General features: G+C 40.2%; 1 protein-coding gene across 2 annotated transcripts in view; it reads left to right on the top strand.

Annotated features, from left to right (window-relative positions):
* Positions 1 to 20193, top strand: part of PTPRO (protein tyrosine phosphatase receptor type O) — a 147943-nt gene that overhangs the window by 77522 nt on the left and 50228 nt on the right. For both annotated transcript variants that reach the window (XM_071422115.1, XM_071422114.1), the window contains exons 2-6: positions 3976 to 4249; positions 13474 to 13632; positions 15455 to 15607; positions 17642 to 18091; positions 18988 to 19149. In XM_071422115.1, the coding sequence (XP_071278216.1) occupies positions 3976 to 4249; positions 13474 to 13632; positions 15455 to 15607; positions 17642 to 18091; positions 18988 to 19149 (1198 nt within the window). The remainder of the gene's footprint in view (positions 1 to 3975; positions 4250 to 13473; positions 13633 to 15454; positions 15608 to 17641; positions 18092 to 18987; positions 19150 to 20193) is intronic.

Raw genomic sequence — 20193 nt, 5'->3', positions numbered from 1 at the left:
GTCAGCAGAACTTGTAACTGCTTGCACTTCTGGTAATTGGGTTCTGGCACAATGTGTTTCAGAATGAGACATTCAGAAGCTAGAGTACTTAAAATCAGTAGTTGTTTTGCAGCTTTGATCTCTTCCTCATGTGTAAAACTCATTCTGTTATATGGAAATAAACCGAGGATATAAACTTCTGAAAAGAGGACTCTGAGCTCTGCTGCACACCATTTATTTTCCTATTACTCTTTGGATATTGTTTATTTGACATGTTGTATATCTCCTTGTCTCCCCTTCCTTTTTATTTTAATTGGGACCTGGTTATTGGCTGGAAATTCCACTAACATGACTCATCCCTGCACTGGAAATGACTGTGAACAGGCATCACATTGTGGGATTTACTTCCCCCCCTCCTTCTTTTTTTCTTCTTCTAAGTGCTTTATCGTGGCACGAGCTTGTAATAATAAACTAGGAAGGAAGTTGGAGCTAATCATTTGTTTCTGAATGCACAAGCCCTGCCAAATTTCCCCACAGGCATGAAACAGCCGCTCAAGCTGTGACACCAGCAAATTAAATCCTGGAGGTAGCTGACCAGAAGTAATGAAATGTGTATTTACCATACTGATGCTGTCAGTCTTAAGACACACTGACTTTACAATCTAGTTAAGTGGGGCACGTTTGTCACTTCCAGTGGTGCTTAGAGAAAATACTCAGCTTTTTTCTTAGCCTTCTTTTCAAAATCATAAGCCCAGTGCTGGCTGGTAACCCTGACCTTGTACAACTTGGAGGAAGGATGGCCAGAACAGTCTGTACTTTTTAAAACATATTCCAAAGGAGATAACATATTCCAAAGGAGATAAATTATTTCATCTCATGACATGTTAATTGCCAATTCTTTTTATTGATCTCTGATCTGCCACTCCAGTCTTAGAAATTAAAGGCTAAAAGTTACTTCAAGAGCCAGTGGATAATAAAGAGCATATGTGTCCCCCATACCATGTGTTCCCTGCATGCATCAGTTGGAAAGCACACAGAGAGACACATAATCACTGGAAAGGGGCCACTCTAGAGAGGGATGCATCCTGCAGTGATGGGCTGGATGGGGCACAGGGCTGCTAAGGAGGTGGCCCTCAAAAAATGCACCATGGCAGCAGAGCTTCCAAAGCGTCTGGACATGGATGAGGGAAGCTGTCATTTCATAATCCCCACGTGCTTAAGGTGATGGAGCACTCAAAAAAAAAGCTATTTACCCCAGACAGGTGTCATAGGTAACAATAGGAAATGTCTGAGAGTTTTATTTAGCTGGCAGAAGCATTCCATGCTAATTCTGTGGGAGCTGTTGAAGAGGGCTTGTGAACTATTTCCTGGATGGTGCTTGCTGTGGATTCAGGAAAATATTGAGGGGGAAAAATAAAAGCATGGTCTCATCATGATTAATACAATATCCATGGAAGAATCAAAGAGTAAAATCACAACCCATATGAGCATTGCCTGATATCTAATTATATCCTAGGAATGTCCATGACTCTGCAATTATATGCTTAATTTCCAGCTGTACTTGATTAGCATTGCAATTCATTTATAGCATCCAGCTATAAGGAACTTGCTTGGAACTGTTTGTTGGCACATATAAATTCATTTGGCACTTTGGGCTGGTTCTTTGTAGCCAGGTAGGCACGTGGAGTTGGAGCTGTGGAATTTAGTGCCAAGGCCAGAATAATTTCAGAGACCACACCATTATTTTTCCTCAGTGAAGCAGTCAAATGCAAGCCTGTGGAGGGTCAAAACCCACAGATTTCTGTGGGATTGCACATGAACTGCAAGCTTAGTGTATAGAACTAACCTTGCTGAGTCCTTGCTTGGTCTTTGAAGGCAACCATGGCTTCTGTGATAGAATAGTGCATGTGCCTCTGGAAAGCCAGGACACCTGTGCCTTCCTTCTCCTGTCTTCCCACACCAGGAGGGCTGAAGTAGAATTGATTCCACATTTTCTTAGTGAAAAGAAAGTAGGGAGGAAGAAGAATAAGAGAACCTCTACTTGGTTTTGACCAGATCTAAGCCTAATCCCCAGTTAAATATTTGAGTCTGTGTGAATCCAAATGCTTGACTGGGATTTAAGGCAAAATACAACCACTTGAAATGTAGAATTTTGATCTACTCAAGGGTAACTGTTGAATTCAGCTCAGGCTGGGGAAAACACATGGAAGCTTTTTTGTAGTTGTAGTCTTACATTATAAACCATTATAAACCTTTTGGAGCAATTGCTTTGCCATCTGTGAAAAATTACCCAGACTTCCATACCAAAATATTCTCCCACTGATAACATTGGCAGATACAATTTTAACAACTTAAAAGTAATTTTTTAAAAGACTAACTAAAGCAAGCCTCAAGTCAGCAGCTGAAGTTGCATTGCCTCTGTTTTTAATCTCAGGCTTGGAGCTGTCTAGACAGGTTATCCTCTTTGGGTTGGGCTGATTATGTGCTTTGTGCCTTGTTCTCCTCTTGGATCAGATGGGAGGGTTTGCTTAGGGGCTCTGTCTCAAGCCCGTGGCTTTGCCTCTAGGGTGGTATAGCCTTAGGTACACTGTAAATGTCAAAGCCCAATGATAATACCATCAATACATGGAAAGACAAACTGCTGCTGGTTTAAATTTTACACTCCTAGAACTAATTATTTATTCTTGGCTAGTTTATTTCTGTTGTTATTGTTATTTTTATGTGTTTATTTTTCTTGTTTTTTTATTTTTTTAGGTGTTTTTTTGAATGCCAGGAGCTGGCAACACCAGATGTGTGAATTTCAAATAGGGATCCTGGTTCTTGCAGCATAAATCCCAGAAATATTGTTTTCATGGAAGAACAAGCACTAAACAAAACCACAAGAAAATAGGAGGTAGTCAGGCTGCTAGAATTAATCTCTGAAGGAGATCTCTAGCTCTCTCTGGTACAGGAACAACTTGATCAAAGTTGCAAACTAGCCTTGCTTTTCCACCTTTCCCTGAGAGCTCTCAGCCTGTGAAACGTGAAGGAAAAAAATACTGTGGAGTTGGGAACTGAAAATACCAGATATTACAGTTATCATGGGGGGTAAAATAATTATAAACTGTGGTGTGGTCTAGTAAGCAAAAAGGAAACTCTTAAAGTAAGCTTGAACTTTTCCTTTTCATTAATTAGCATGAATCTGTTTTGAAATTCCTGTAGAGAACAAGTGCTTCTCCTGACAGCTGGTTTGAAATTAATAAAAAGGAAAGTGTTTTCAGCTGGCAGAGGCTTAACACACTCATGATACATGAAAACAAGGTTAAATTGCTCCTTTCTCTCTACTACTAATAAAAGGAATATTGAAAATTAAATGCTGTAGCTTAGGAAATAAAAAAGTGCTAGACAAAACTACAGACATTGTGGTAAGGGCTGCTTATCACTTGGTACTTGCTGAAATGGGCAAGTATGGTTAATGCAATACCCATTTGGAAAAGCTTAGGAAGGATCCAAAATTATTCTTCAGTTGTAGGCTGGCAGAATATATCTGTTAGAGGAATATATGATCCTGTTTCTGCAAGATAAAAGAATTTTGATTTAATCACCTCTTTTTTGGGGGGATTTAAATGATGTTGAGGCTTTTTTGGAAATCCTCTTGCCCTGATACCCTTTACAATCTCATCCTTCTTCTGCTCTACTTCACCTTTCCTCATGAAAAGATGACAGAGGCTTTATTCCTCAGGGTGTAAGGAGTGGAGTATCTGGAGTATCAGAAAACACACAGCAGGATCCATCCTCTGCTGCAGAGAGACTGGCCTCTGATAATCAGAAACCTGCGGGCTTTGGCTGACTGGGAATTGCAGCCTGAAATAATTGCTCCTGATTGATGTTAACTCTCCAGTAGAATATAAGACGTAACTTTATTGCAAATATGAGGATCTTATGAATAACATGGGAAATAGGTGAAAGTAAAATACTAGATTTTACCTCAAGAAACTCTTTATTCTTGTCTCGTAGAGTGCAGAGCCTTTCCAAGTTGCTGTCAGAGAGGACAATTGTATCATTGTGTCCCTGGAGGCATCAGACGTGGTGAGCTCATCCTCTGTCTATGTTGTGAAGATAGCTGGAGAATCCAAGAACTACTTTTTCCAGTTCGACGAATTCAATAGCACTTTACCTGCCCCTGTGGTTTTCAATGCCAAATACCATGGCCTGTATTACATAGTGACTCTCTTGGTGGTCAACTCAAATATGGTTTCCAAGTCAGCGAGATCAATCACTGTGTTAACCAGTAAGTAACATCTTGTTCTTCTTTTCTTCTGTTTTGTGTCTGTGTGTGTGGCTTTTTTTCCCCCAGAAGTTGTTTTTGTGAAGACGGTTGGGTTTGGTTTGGTTTTTTTTTAATGGGTCCTGGTTTTGTGTAGGATGCATCCCTGTGTGAGAACAGTGGGGAAGAAGTCTTGACAAGGTGTGAGTGAAAATTCATGAGGTGTAGGCAGAAAGAAAGGAAAGGCTGTAGGTTTCCCCTGGCTGGCCCTTCCTGAACACTGAGGTGTAATATACTAAAACAGTGTGATGAATGAACCCCCCCTTCTCAGATGGTCATCCTAAACCCTTCAAACCAGGAGTTCCAAACATCGAGTAAAGGGGACAAGTGTTGACTGACATTTCAGTGTAAGTGCTCCTCTTATTTCATGAGTTTTATTCTGTTTTAAATGTTATAACATTGTTCTTTTACTGCTAATATGTGGAAGCAATACCAAACTTGGAAAACAGACACCAGTCACCAAAACCATGTGTTCTTGCCAGTATAGCTGAAGGTGTTTGTGATGGAGAACACATTTGTAGTAGCCTGTCTCTTACTATTTCCAGGTGCATTGATCGTGGGGAGGATGTGTGATTTTGTTTGCTCTGTCACTGTACAAAGTACCACAGATTTCCAGCTGTGCTTCTGGCTCTGAGGTTCCGTGTGCCAGCCTGGAGACTGAAAACAATTTGTAGAATAGAAAATTTTTTCTTCATCTGGAACATGACAAAAAATCTGTTTGGATAGAGCCAGACTAATTTTTCAGATTTTTTTTTTTTTTGTTTCCCTAAATGGCACATTGGATTGTATGTGTAGTTTTAGTTGTATTACATCTGAGGAATTTTTTGTACCTGCGTTATTGTGTCAATGAGGAAACACCATCCGCAGTAATAACATTCAAAGCATGTTCAAGTAGGTTCATGTGTTATTGAGTGAGGAGCCTAAAATTCAGGAGTAACAAGATTTTGCATCGTCTATACTTTCTTCAGCCTTCCCTTGTGTGCTCAAGTTGTGCCCTGATGAAGAAAACCATGAAGGGTCCCATGGGAAAAGTATCATGTTGTTGGGTAATGCAAGAACTGAACAATTTCAGGGTTCACAGGCAGCCTGAATTTCCTTTCCTTTGACTGCTTTAACTTTGTAAGCAAAGTAGTAATTTTAATCCAATTTTCTATTTTATGTTTGTTTTCAAAGAAAATAATTAAAGTATCTGTTGTCATATACAACTGGAAGAAAAATGCTTCATTATGCATTTTTAGCAGGTTTTGGGTGCTGCACTTGCAGTTGTGCAGCAGAGCTCATTGCTCTTTGATTTCCAGAGCCCACGAGGGTCTCTGGTAGCAGGGAAGGTGTAATCCAGGCTGGCAGATGGTGCACACACTCCTGTGCAGGGAATCTCTGAAGGAAGAAGGAAGCCAGAATCACTCAGCCCACCAAAGCCAGCCCCAGGCTTCCCATTTTTGGCTCAGGGGGTTTCCACAAGGTGTTCCTGAGAAAGCACGAGGCTGGGGACTCCAAGGGCATGTCCTATGTCACTCTCCCTCCTCCAAGGCTCGATGATTTCACCACTCTTGGGTTTTTTGGGTTTTGTGTTGCTGGAATGGCTCCCAAGGTATTAAAGAGCCTTTTTTCCCAGCCCTGCGACCAAAGAAGAAGTTGAGATTCCTCAGCTCTGGTTTTCAAAGTTGTTTATTTTCCCTTTTCTTTCTCTGAGCTGCTGAGATCTGTCCAGCAGGTCAGGCTGTGGCACACTGACCACCCTTGGGGTGGTGTTGGCTTTTTACACTAAAAACTACCTGTACTTTATTTACAGTATTGTAAATTGGAAAATTATAATTTTCCAATACCTATCACCTATGTTAGACAGTCTGTCTCTAAACTAATCCAGAAGTGTCACCATCACAGCAGAAGATGGAGGACAAGAAGAAGAAGGCCAGGACATGCCCAGATTCCTCCATCTTGCCTCTTGAGCCCCCATTCTGAAAAACCCCAGAATTCTACTTTTCCACCCTGTGACTAATTCACTATCATTCTACTCAAACCCTTGTGGCTTGTAACTCTTCACACAAAGTTGGTAATTGTTTCCATGGGTTAAAATCAAAGGCACAGGTGTTTGTGACTCCGTGCCAAGGTCTCTGAGCCCCCTGCCAGGGTCTGGAGTCCTCCAAGGCAGCCAGAGGAATGTCCTGGGTTCCAACACAGCACCGGTCTGATGGGGTGTGCTGGCAGCATCTTGGGGTGTCCTGCTGCTCCCCCAGACCTTGGAAGGACCAGGGATCCTGGCCCTCAGCCAGTGCTGCCAATGGGACACGTGTAACAGAGAGAGACCTGGGGATTTCTCTGGTTTTGCCTCAACAGAGAGACAACCACGTTCATGGCAAAGAAAGGGCAGTCCTGCAGGCAGCACTGAAGGATGCTGCACTGAACTCCCAAAGTAGGCTGCAAATTGTGAGCTTTGGAAGGGAAAGGATCCAATCTCCTCCGTGATATTTTCTGTCAGGCAGACTGATGAGTGCTGGCTCTCTTGTAGCAGCCTTTGCTCCTGAGTTCATCTTTTGGGGCACAAGACTACAGAACTGAAAGTAAATTTGGAATGAAAAGGCAGGGTGCTGGGGTGGGAGTTTTAAGGGGTTTCAATACCCTTCAGGTTTTGAGAAGAGTTCTTAAAACTCCTTTTGTGACCACTGGTTTCTCCTACAAAAATGCATGAGGTGGTATTTGGTTTGTTGTTGGTTTTTTTCCCCCTCTCATTGGTATTGTCCACTTCCTGTTTTTCATAATTTTATGACTATCAATAACTTGATTTTTTTTGGCAGATAATAATTAAGATAGATCTATATTTTTCTTTTTGCCCTGTGCTCTCTGAGTGTTTAATATTCTTGGTTTATTTAATCATGCAAAGACATGTAACTATCTAAATTATTCCAGCTATATCTTAGACATGAAAGAATGGCACATTGCAATTAACTTCCAGTACCAAATTAATTCCTGTTCTAACTCCATTGGTGTCAGGAGAGCTTTACCAGTGGCAGATTGACCCCATTCATTAGGCTGCCACAAAATAAATCAAGCAGGATAGCCGGTGATGCCAATGTGGTTATTCCCAAGGCAGTGCTCACAAGAGTTTTTTAGGGATCTCCTGGAGACTGCAAAGGAGATCCAGATTTTCAATGTGTGCTGGAGGTCTGAGTTTCACAAAGAGCTGTGTGTACCCAAAAAGTGCTCATCAAAACAAGACCAAGGTGCCTCAAAGGCATTGCCTACTTAGAAATTCAGTGAGAGTCATGAAAGACCTCTGCTTTCTGGTGGTAAATCCTTATGACATTTCCTTTCTCCTGTTCATGTCTCCCATAATATGCTACCTCCAAGGGAACTGGCAAGAAAAAGCAGGAGAATAACACATTTAAGAGAAGACTTTTGTTTTATCCCTTAAAGGGTTTCTGACCAGAAAAGCACTGAAAATCTAACAAAATATATATTTTATACATTATATATAGGCATATATATGTGTAACTCTTCATATAAATATATGGGCATAAATATGTACACATAAAAATACAAAATCATGTCATATAAATATACCTGTAACATAGAATCATAGTATCATTTAGGCTGGAAAAGACTTCTAAGATAATCAAGTTCAACTGTTAACCCAAAACTGTAAAGTTCCTTACCAGATCATGTCCCCAGGTGCCACCTCCACATATTCTTTGAACATTTCCAGGGATAGCAACTCAGCCACTTCCCTGGGCAGCCTATTCCAATGCCTGACCACCTTTTCAGTGAAGTTTTTTTTCATATTCAATGTAAAGCTTCAGATTTGTCAGGCACCATTTGTCCTTAACAAAGCCGTGCTGTCTGTCTTGGGTCACCTCCTTGTATTGCATGTGAGCATGTCATCCATGCACATATTCATGTGTATATGTTCCTTCTGAGCATTCCATTGTTCATTTGGTTCTTTTCTACAAGACTGCACAGTTCTCCTTGTCTCTGATTTGAAGAATTTCAGGGTTTTCTCATGTTAATCAAAAATACCACAAGCTGTAGAATTTCCTCATTTAGGGTCTGTGGTCCAGATTGTTGCAGTAAAAAGGATGAGCTATTTGAAAACTCTTAGATAAGAAACCTGTAACATTGAATTTTAGCACAAAATAACCCTTTTTGCTTCTGATTCTGTAGCAAAGTTGTGTTCAGCAAATTTGGCTCAGTGTATCTCTGAAGGAGAAAAATGGAAACCCTGACTGCTTTTTAAAGATCCTTGCAATGGTTTTGAGAAGAATAATTGTGAGAATTTCCTATAAGTGAAATTGTGCTGTGCCTGTCAAAGTCACCTGTTCCAGTCTGGGCAATGTTGAAGCAGTTCTGGTATCTCACACAACTGTTTCAGGCTTGCTTTCCTCTGCTCTTGGAGCTTTGGCTTTTCAATGGGGATGAAGTAACTCTGGAATTTGTATAATTTATTTAATGTTTGACATACTTGACTGAAAATTCCTCCTTATTACTAATTGATTTTAAAATAGTTTATGAAATAAATGAAGAGCACATCTGTAAAATCAGTGATTGATCACTGATCACTCACTCACTCACCCTACATTTTCCCAGCTTGAAGCCTTATTTTATCCTTCTCAGGGTGACTCATACCCATATAGCATCATCTTCTTCTTTTTTTTTTTCCATGTGCACTGTCAGCTTTACGTTGTGAAGGAAAAAAATGTTTATACATTTGTAGGAATGGGAAAAGCTGTACATTGCAAAGATACTGTGTGCTGCAGGAAAAAATGTGTCTCTGCTGGGAATTGGAGAAATCTGGATCTGAGGATCTGTGATGGTAATTAAGAGCAGCTCTGCCTGGCTTTTATTTTAACTGATGATTAGGAATTCTGAGTGGTAAAATGTCTCATTGTTTCAAAAGCTGATGGTTCCCTGCATACATGACTGTGAAATATATTCCCTTTAGGGGGAGTTCTGCCTCTGTGTCTCCTATAAAAATATTCTCCTGGAGAGGCCAACAGCTGCTGCCTGGGACTCTGATCTCCAGCCCTCAGAAAGTAATTGTCATTACACCCAGTTAATGCTCTGTTGTCATTGTGCCAGATGCTGCAGGAAGTGATTCAGCAGGTCCAGTCCTTTCCTCTGGCTTGTTAATGGATCAGGGTTCTTTAACTCTGAGCTTCAGAGGATTTTTCCCCTTAATGAAATGTGAAACTTTAGCCCTTCATGTTTTTTTTTTCTTTCTTAAAGGATGACGTGAAACACCTTTAGAAAGGCTGGTTATCCATGGCAGCCCTAACTTTGAAATGTAACTCACAAGAGCATCTAAGTCCATTAGGGCTCATCTTCTTCCAGCAAATAAACCATGTTATCCTCTTTTTAGGGTGAAAAAACTTCTCCATCAGAATCAAAGAAACAGAAAGAACTGCAGCCTGCTGTAATTTGCATTGTAAGGAGGATCTAAACAATTGGCCTAAATCTGTTCAAGAACAATAGATATGCCTTTGTTCTTGTGACAACATTATTTTTTAGGTTGTGTCATCTTTTTATTTATCACCTTATGTGACCATGTAGAAATTGCACTATATGTCATCATTGCTCAAGTGCTATTTTCACTTGCATTCCCCCTTCATAAGCAATAGCACAATATCACTATTACCTATCATAAACTTGAACATTGTGTTCCCAAAGTACTGAACAAGATCTTCTTTAATGTCAAAGATGGTTTCTTTTTAACAAGAGATAAACCATCCTAAAGTTTACAGCATAATGGAAGATTTACCCTGGCTGTGGCTTACTCCCAGTAATGATACAGCTACATAACTAGTGTCATCCTGGGGAGAAAATCACATAATTCACAACTTCTTCATGTAAATAAAGGGAATTACCCATGGGGGTTAGGTCACTCCATTAATGGGGCATCTTTTTTATAAAAGTCACAATATGGAGGTAAAAAATTATTAATCTGGGTCCAATGTGAGACGCAAAAGATCTCAGTCCCACATGTAATGCTGTATTCAAAGCCACAGCAATAATCAATTCAATTTGTAGAGTGACCCAATCTGCACATATTACAAACAAATTAATTTGGATTGAAATATGGTACTTATTTTCATAGCACATTTTTTTCCCCTCCTGAATTGCAAATATTAATGTGTCTGACACAAACTGAATGCATTAATGGAGGATTTCGCATTCAGAATTTTCCAGGGCATTGGAGAAAGATGCTAGGCACGTTTATTATGCTGTCTTGATGCTTGTGTAATGCAAGTTATGTGCTAAATGCAAAATGCTGGAAAGTCCAGGATAAACAGGGAAGTTGAGTTTCCTGTAAACAGATAAAATGGGAAAGCAGCTGCTACAGGAGCAGCAGATTCTGAGACACTAAGAAAAATGGCAAATTCAGGTCTTGATCCTGCAGTCTTGTCTATGTGTATATAATATAATCTCCAAGTCTAAAAATAAAGAGATTGTAAGTGATGAGGTAGTTTAAACTATTAAAAGGGACAGTGAAATGCTCTAAATCCCTTCTGTAATATGACTTCACCATAGTACAGGGCTTTTATAAAGCTCTAAGTATTAAATTTCTGTGATTCCACTCAATTTAGGCTATTTCTTGACAGCCATTGAAATCTGTGACAAGCTGCATCCTAAACACTGAAAATAGTAAAATTAAAAAGACCAGACTGTTTATGCTCTGAATTATAAATATAGATAGTAAAGAGTGGCATTTTACATATTCTGTAATTTTAATAGCCCTAGGAGCAGTTAGTAAGTGGAAGACAGAACATGATCTGCTGAGCGTTCTTTTAATTTCACAGTGTGCAAATAGCTTTTGATGTGACGATTTGGTGCTGAAGGAAGTAAGATAATGGGAGGATCTTTAAATTGCATTATGCCACTCATGCAGCTCTGTTAACATCAGCCACGAGCAAGGAGAGGATAGTGAGAGGAAGATAGCGACGCAAAAGAGAGTCTGTGGTGATTACCACTTAATTCAATTGTTGCTTAATTAAATCAAAGCATCAGGAGGAAAAATCATCTGGATTAAAAATGAATATAGCTTCCATCCTTTATTTGATTTGTTGTAGGAAGGAATAAATAGGGGTAATTGAATCACTGGCACAAGAAAGTTTCAGTAATTCTTTCAAAAAAGAGGAGACCTCAGATATGAATGAGATAGCAGGAGAAAGCCCAAGGCACACCCACCAGTGTGGGAGATGCCTGAACATAAGCTCTGTGCTATTTAGAGATTGTTATTGACATTTAAACCACTCTGGTGTGCTGTGTGAGCTGTGATATGAACCCTCTGGCCATGTGGAGAGTCATTTCCACTCTTTATTTTGGAATAAGCGACTGGAAGAGCATTGGCAGAAAGAAGAGGGTAGGCTTTGTTTCCTGTGCTCTGCTCTACTCCTGTTTATTTCTGGGCTATCATGAAATGTCAGCAGAATTTTCACAGATCCCGTCACTGAAGTGCCTGTTGGTATCTGAGGGATGGGGAGTTTCTCTTTGTAAGTGGTTAGTGTACAAATATACTGATATATATCTGATGGAGATAATGCCATGAGAAACAGTTTAATAATCCCACACTATTGCATTTCCATGCTCTGGTAAAGTTAGAAATGATGAGACACTGGTTCTGGTGAGAGATTTTGTTTGCATCTATGGTTTTATTCCCTGTTGCTTTTTCTTCTCTGTTTCTCATCACATCTAGAAACTTAAAGCGGTAGTGAAAATACTCTGCTGGTCATTGGGATTTAGTTTCCTTTTTTACTATGGTCTTTTTCATCTTTGATTAACCTACTCCATCTCCACCTCCTGTGGGATAATACCACTTTTGATCGTGATACTGATCTTCCTATTTCATCTGCTCTTTCTCCTTTCCATTGTGACTATGCTCTTTGGGAAAAAATATTTTATTAGTTTTTCTCCAGGGCCTAGAGCAGCAGAATTTTGAACTCAAACGGTCCTGTAAGGCTGTGCTAATCAACAGCCTGAATTTTGCAATCTGATCCCTGTAGTGTGCAAGAAGTAAATCAACATGCTAATCTTTATAAGGATGTAGGCGTAATTGTATTAACTATCTCTATTAAAATATGTTACTATGACAAATTTCAGCTAACAGTATAACCTTGCTTGGACCTCTTAACCACAGGATAATTGGGTTGCTGTCATTTTTTTCTTGCTGAGGAGAGCATTGAACAAAAGGTGTTCTTTCTTTTAGTTTTTCTTGGGGTTTTTTTAATGAATAGAGAAGGCTGAATAAAAATGTGACTCTTATTGTCAGCAGCAATGCAGCAGTGAACTGACATGGCTTTCCTCAGCTGATGGAGCTGCACTGGTCTGGATTTCAGATCCCAGGACACAGGATAATTTTCTTACTTTTTCTGGGCTACCTGACTCTGAGTTCAGAGAGCAGCAATTCCTGACTTATCTCCTTCCTGTGCACAGGCTTTCCCAGTACCCTCCAATAAATCACTTTTCTTCTCTGTACCTCAGTTATTCATCTGTAAAATAATGGTAGTGGTCCTGTTTATTTTGTAGAAGTTTGGTGTGGATAAACAGATAAGGATGGTGGGCCTCTCACATGCTGGGAATGGGGACTGTATAACTACCCATGAAACAAAGAAATGTATGGGTACCAAAATAGGAAATCTTTATTCATGTAGCTTCCTTTGGCCATTACACTGATTATTTTCTCAGCTCATCTTGAAAGCTCTGCATTTATGCTGAAGTCACAAACAGCTTCAAGTGTTGTGTTGGTTTTGTCTGGGCACTTCTACATGATTGACAAGTGTTAAAGATGAAAATATTTCTGAGGTCATGACTGTGAATGCTTAAATAATAACTTTTTTTAATGTCAAATATGGACATTTTGCTGTTAAAGCATAAGTGTTAAGAAGATACCTTCTTTGAAGGGAGAGAAATATAGAAATACTGGCTTTGACAATGTCCCAGGTAGCTTTGCCCCACACCTCAGTGAAACCCTAAATATCATCTGGTAGATTTAAGAGTGCCTGTGCCATACCTACAAGAGCATTTATTTTCATTTATATTGTGTATATACCATATATATGGTATCTACAATATATACCATACCATACCTTCAAAAACACTTATTTTCATTGATATTGTATATGTGCAAAGAACTCGGTTTGCCTATTAATCTGCCCCTTTCTTCCTTTTTTTTCCCCTTTTGTTTGTATATCCTTTAGAACCACTTCCTGTGAGCAATGTTTCTATCTATGATTACAAGCCATCTCCAGAAACAGGAGTGTTGTTTGAAATTCAGTACCCAGAGAAGTACAATGTTTTTACCAGGGTCAATATAAGCTATTGGGAAGGAAAAGACTACAGAACAATGCTCTACAAAGGTAAGTGGAAACTATTTCACCAAAATTTAATGCTAACTTTGCTGGAAACATCCAAAACAGTGGCCTTAGATGGGGTTTTGACATGTATTTATACAATGATTTGTGCTTCTGGTAATGTGCTTATATATTGTGAAGTAAGGGATGGGTCTTTGAATTGAGCTGGTGGTTCACTTGGGATTTTTAAATTGCTAGAATCTTTGTTCTAGTGATGTTCCCCTTCTTTTGGATTTTAGAGGAAGACTCTGGATTCTTGTATTCAGACTGAAATTAGCCAGGGAAGGCATCCCCAGTCCCTGGTGCTTGTGCGTCAGTTCAAAGCAATACAAAAGCTCCCAGGCTCTTCCCTCTGGCCAAAATTCCCTCTTTGGTCTGTGGATGATAGGAAAGCTCTGGGATGTCCCAGAGGAGGAAAACCCATTCAATAGACCTGATTGTTGGCACAGGATCAAACCTGGTGGTTCTGTGTCACCCTGCAGTGACACAGTGCTATGCTGTACAGTACATCAATGCAGCATTCAGTGTGTCCCTGAGCTAATAAACCCTGATGCAAAATAGAAATTTCAATGCTCCTAAAGAAATCTAATCAAGGACAATCAATCTAACAGTCTAGACAGTCAGCCTGAGCAAACAACCAACCTGAATGATCTGAACAAGAGCAAATTCTGCTTTCTTTTTTTATTTGTTTGTAACTGAGCTCTTTCATATATTTTTTTACAACTTTTGCCCTGCAGTATAGCTTAAGCACAGTATCTGTCTCAGAGATATAAATGGGGCTATAAATGTCCTGTGGGAAGCACCCTAAGAGGTGGGGAATCCACCTACGTACCTTGTGGACCCTGAAACTCCAGTGGTTTAACATCACATAATGGCAGTAAAATCCAAAATCAAATAAAAATTAAATCCAAAATCAAAATCTTTGGGCAATCCTGTAAGTGCTGAATTGAATTTTAGGCACTGGATTAAGGATCCCAGTCTTCTGACTGGTCACTGTAAACTCTCTTTAAAGTTAGCAGAGGAAGATACACACCTCCAGAGGGAGGTCAGAGTATTTGGGAGTCTCTTTGCTTCAATACAAAGTGGGGCTAGAAATCCTCTCCTCAGTGCTGTAAAGTGCCAGAAGTTAGGAAGGATAAAGTCTGGATCATGGCAGAAAATACAGGTGACCTCTTTGCAGAGAACAAAAGGGACAGTAATTTGTCTCATCCACAGCTAATAGATGGCTCTGGGGGCTGTAATACTAAAACTGCTGATAAATAAAAGAGTCAGCCTAAATTAGGAGATTCACTAATCAGCTTGCACACAGCCAGATAGCCCTGAGCAAGTTCTCCTCAGCCCTCATGTGTGGTGGATGTGAGCTGAGCCCTCAGCACCACTCAATTGTTCCTTTGAACATCTCCCACAAACTCTGGGCCTCAGTCAGCAAAACACCAAAGAGGTTTTGCGTGCAGCAGTTAAAGGTCTGCAGGAACTGTCAGATGCTCTTTGAGACATTCCCTGTCACATGGAGCAGCTTGCCAGATTCACTTCCCTTGCCAGTGAAAAGCAGCTCGTGTTTCTTGTGCTGGGCTTTTTCTTTTTTGTTGCTGTTGGTTTTTTTTTTTTGGTCTTTCTTTTTCTGGTAGCAAAGTGGCTTTGACAGCCAGGAAAAGTGTTGGCAAACTGAATTATTACAATTTCATGTCTCAGAGCAGGCTGAAAAAATGTTTAAACATCTAAAGCATTGCCCATTTACCATGTGCAGTCACATTATCAGAAAGTGAACATTTGATACATTATCCACTTTTTTTTTTCCTTCCTTCTTTTCTCCTTAAACCTTCTGCAGATTTCTTCAAAGGTAAAACAGTTTTCAATCACTGGCTGCCAGGTATATGCTACAGTAACATCACCTTTCAGTTGGTATCAGAAGCAACCTTCAACAAGAGCACGCTGGTGGAATACAGTGGGGTCCAGCACGAGCCCAAGCAGCACAGAACAGGTGATGAAAATTCCTACACACCATTTCTTCCAAGTCTGTATTGCTGCTTTTCTTGCTGCTGTGGGGAGGGGGCTGATCCCACAGAGAGCAGGGTCTGTGTGGGAGCACCCCTGGGAGCACAGGAGGGGAGGGAGGATGTTGTGGCTCTTCCATAGGCTTGTGATGCAAACAGTGCAGAGGGAAATTTGAGTGTTTCTGTTATACAGCTTGCTTCTTAAAAAATAACTTCTCCTTCACATGAGGTATCCTAGGCCTTGTGCGAGTATCACAGACCCATTTGCTGAAAAACCCTTTTGCCAGGATTTTTCTCCTGAGAAGCCTCAGAAAATAAAAGTAAGCAGTAATTATCTGATTGCTTGGAGTGTGGTTTGGAGGTTGCTTACCAACAGGTGCATCTTTGATGGCTTCCATGTGGATTTTTTTACTTGATGACCAATCACAGTCCAGCTGTGTCAGGACTCTGGTCAGTCACAAGACTTTATTATTCATTCTTTTCTAGCTTTCTGATGTCTCCCTCCTTTCCCTTTCTTTAGTATAGTTTTAATATATCATTTTCTTTTAATATAATATAAATATCATAAAATAAGAAATCAGCCTTCTGAAACATGGAATCAAGATTCTCATCTCTTCCCTCGTCCTGGGGGGCCCTCAAACACCTCCACATGCGAGGAATGAATTTTTATGCCACAGGAATAGCTGCACTGAGCAGACTATTGATCTGTCTCTGTTGCTCTGTCTCCTTGTGCAGTGAGTCACAGCTGAACTGCTCGAGAAGACCTTCCTCACTGTGCACTTTTCCATCACGGAGAAGAATGTCATAGCTCCCTGACTTGGCGGCCACTCTGTGCCCTGAAGCATGAACTTTTAATTTCCAAGACAGCAATGTTGCAAAGACTGAAAATTGCATTTGTTCAGGGTCCAGAACTAATTTAATTTGGTCCTGAGATGGTGCCCAAACCTTTTTTGTTAATCTCTTGGACCGCAGACATTTATCAGGGTCCAAAGTGAAATGTACCAGCAATAAAATCAAAAGGCCAAATCTTCAGATGAATACACTGGTGCTGGTCCATTGCCTTGGACAGAACTAAGCCAACTGATGCCAGCTGAGTTCTGTCCTGAAGATCCTAAATATAGTTGTTGAGATATTGAACCAACAGGATCCCTTTTTTTTTTTTTTTTTTTTTTTGCTGCTGCCCTCCCATGCCTCATTTTTCACATGAACTGCAATGAGAATGAGGTTTTCTATTAGTGGCTGTGACTGGGATGGGAGTTGAACAAATTAGTGTGCTGTAAAGTGCCAGCTTAAAAGGTGCCAGGCAAACTTATTTGCAGAGGATACTCACACTTAGAGTGTGTCAGGAGAGGCAGACAAGCCATTACAGTGAGACAGACAAAATGCTGTGTGTTCACCTCCTGGCATCAGCTGAAGTAACTTCTTTGCGTGCCAGACTCTTGTCTTGTGGAGACCCAAATCTTAAGATCAAGCTTTCACAAATATTAAATTTTAAACTGATGTTTAATGCTTGTGAAAAGGTGGCTGCTAAAAGCATATGAAAAGCCCTACAGCAAGGTTATTTTTTTAAATATGAGCTATGCCATGTATTCATTTTGCATATGTTTCAATTAATTTCTACAGAGGTGGGCTTTTTTTCCACAATCAAGAACTTCCTGGAAGACACAATAAAGATTCACTGTTAAAAATTCACACTGGAGTAGCCTTGCTGTTACAATAGCACTGAAATTTTCCTGGCATTCTTTATTGTGATTATGCTGTGAATTTATCTGTGAATTTACTCATCTTGATCCCTCTACAGTCACTTCTGCTGTATGTATGAGAATAAGCAAGAGAAGGGAGGATCTTTGTGAGAAGAAGTTATTTCAAGCAATCCCTAGGAGAATGCAATTTGTTTGGGGAATTAATACATTTAAAGGTGCAAGCAATCCCTAGAAGAATGGTATTTGTCTGGGGAATTAATACATTTAAAGGTGCACAGAACATACCCATTAAAAGCCTATCCCTTGCTTCTCTTCTAGTTCCTTACCCACCCCGAAACATTTCTGTCCAGATCGTACCAATCAACAGGAACAACTGGGAGGAGCACAGCGGGAATTTCGCGGAAGAATCCTTCATCGGACCGCAGGAAATCATGAGGAAAGAGAAATCCAGCCATCCTTCAGAGAGCCCCACTGAAACCCCAGCAGCAAACTCCTCTGCAGCCTGGCTGGATGAGCACTCCAACAGCACCGAGGATGGAGCCAGCTCGCAGCCCTCCTGGTGGTCCAGTGAGGCTGAGTCCTCCGAGGGGGAGGAGGAGTTTGTCCGTGCAGGTTCCAGGGATTATGAAGCCACTGATGCCAACACGGGGTCTGGCAGACCCACAGCAGAACCCCCTCCCTTCCTTCCTGTGCAGATGGTGCTGACCTGGTTGCCCCCAAAGCCCCCTACTGCCTTTGATGGTTTCCACATCAATATTGAAAGGGAAGGTAAACCAGAGCCTTGTGCCCTTCTCGTCCTCCTTTTCTGTAATTCCATTGATGATTGTCTCCTCCATGAATTATTAATTATCTGGTACTGTGCTTCAGAGTATTGCTGGCTGGGCTCTATGTACAAATCAAAAACAGCTAGGAACGTGTTTTGAGCTGTTTTATTTTCCAGCATCAGTCTCATTACATGGTTATGACAATGGGAAGATGCCATCAGCCCACATCCCAGGCAGCAGACCAAGAACTTAATGTTACAGCTTACTTTATAAGTTTTTTGACTAATCACACAAAGCAAGAGCACATTGACAGTAGTTCCATCCAACCACTATAAGCACATGCACCTTTGGTTAAAACAATTGTTGCTTATTTCAAATACAATACCTGCTTGTAAGCCTTAAAACACAATGCACAGAGCTCCATTATTAAGCTTAAAACTTCCTAATATCTCACTAGATATACTTTTCTGCAGCTATTATCCTTACTTTTCTACTTTTTACATCTTTTTTCTACTGACCTATCTCGTGACTATTGCTTAGCTCTAATCACAGTTCTGCTGTCCTTAAAAGCCTGCCTTTTGCAGCTTTCCCAAAACCCTCTGATTTTATAAGTTCCCACACAGAGGGCTTTGTTAGATCCCATGTATTTCTTGAGGAGTTTTGCATTGAGCAGCATCTACTTCTGGCTGGGCAGGTGTAAACCACACTTTTCAGTTCTCTTTTGTTAAACAGGATTTTTACTGTTGTACATATTGCCACACTGTTTGAATAAATCCTTTTGGATACCTTTTAATCCCACAGCTGAAACAGGATTAGCATTTCTGATATAAATAATTCTCTTGGTGGCTGGAACCTTTCAAATTTCAATTAATCCACACTTTTTTTTCCCTCCTGATTTAGAGAATTCCACAGAGTTTTTGACAGTGAGTGAGGACACTCACAAATTTGTTGCTGAACTGAAAGAACCAGGAAAATACAAGTTGTCTGTAACAACATTCAGCTCCTCTGGCTCTTGTGAAGTTCGGGGAAGTCAATCAGCAAAAACACTCAGCTTTTATATCAGTAAGTATCTCATCAAACTCAGCTTTTTCTCCCTGAGCAACACAGCTGTAATATACAGAGTTTGACCACTGGGGTATTTCTGGCACCTGCTGATGGATCACTGGGGTCTGGTCTTTTGGAATTCCCTGTGCCAGAGAAGGAAATGCAGTGCAAATATGTTAATGTATTGCAACCTGCCTGGATCAGCCTTGGTTGTACCATCTTGGCAGTTTTGGGAAAGCAAGTGATGTGATGGAGTCAGTGCTCAGAAGTGAATTGAGTTTCCCTTTTCTCACAGTGAGGATTTAATTCCAAGAATTAATTTACTGGTTGTAGAGAGCTGTGGAAATATTTAACTTTCCTACTCCTGGAGTATGTACTGTGTTAGGGATGAAGGGCAGCCCAGGCTGAGAGTATGGGAATTGCACAATTAAACACTGAACTCTGAAATTGAATGGTCTCTGAGAGAACACAGAGCAAATTGCAGCAGATGAAGTGGTTCAGCCTGCTAAATTCAAAGGAGAAAAAGTAATTTATTATTTCCCTGTAGAATCCCAGACTTTCTTAACTGGAGATTTAGTAAAAGACAAAATAATAATACACTACTGTGTAAACTAATACCATGACTGACAATTGGATCAGCAAGTGAGACAGGTGTTGGTGAATTCAGATCATTATCCTTCTAATGGCTGTGGTCACCTTTGTACCTTTTTCTGCAAAAGGAAATAGATATACCCTACAGAATACCCATGGAATACTTGCAGCACTGCACAATTTTGCATCTGAAAAGATAATGCCTTCCCAAACCATGAATGCTGCAACAAGACACAGTAGCCAAAGCTGGCAGAAAAAATCCTATTAAAAGGAAATGTAGTCAAGCACTTCAGTATATAATGAATAGAAATTGTGCCTTTAGTAGCTCATAACTTTTACAAGTACTAGGTATTTAAACTTTAATTCATCATAATGCTAGACTGCATGTAGCAAATCCACTATTGCTCCATTTTTAACAACTTTATACTGGAAAGAAACAATAATTGGAAAACATCCAGAAAACAGCACATG

The sequence above is a fragment of the Agelaius tricolor genome, unplaced genomic scaffold (genome assembly GCF_023055355.1).
Source record: "Agelaius tricolor isolate 1412-34295 unplaced genomic scaffold, bAgeTri1.0.p SCAF_3, whole genome shotgun sequence".
Taxonomy (NCBI): domain Eukaryota; kingdom Metazoa; phylum Chordata; class Aves; order Passeriformes; family Icteridae; genus Agelaius; species Agelaius tricolor.
Note: the sequence above shows the minus strand (reverse complement) of the source record. Positions and strands in the feature narration are given on the sequence as shown.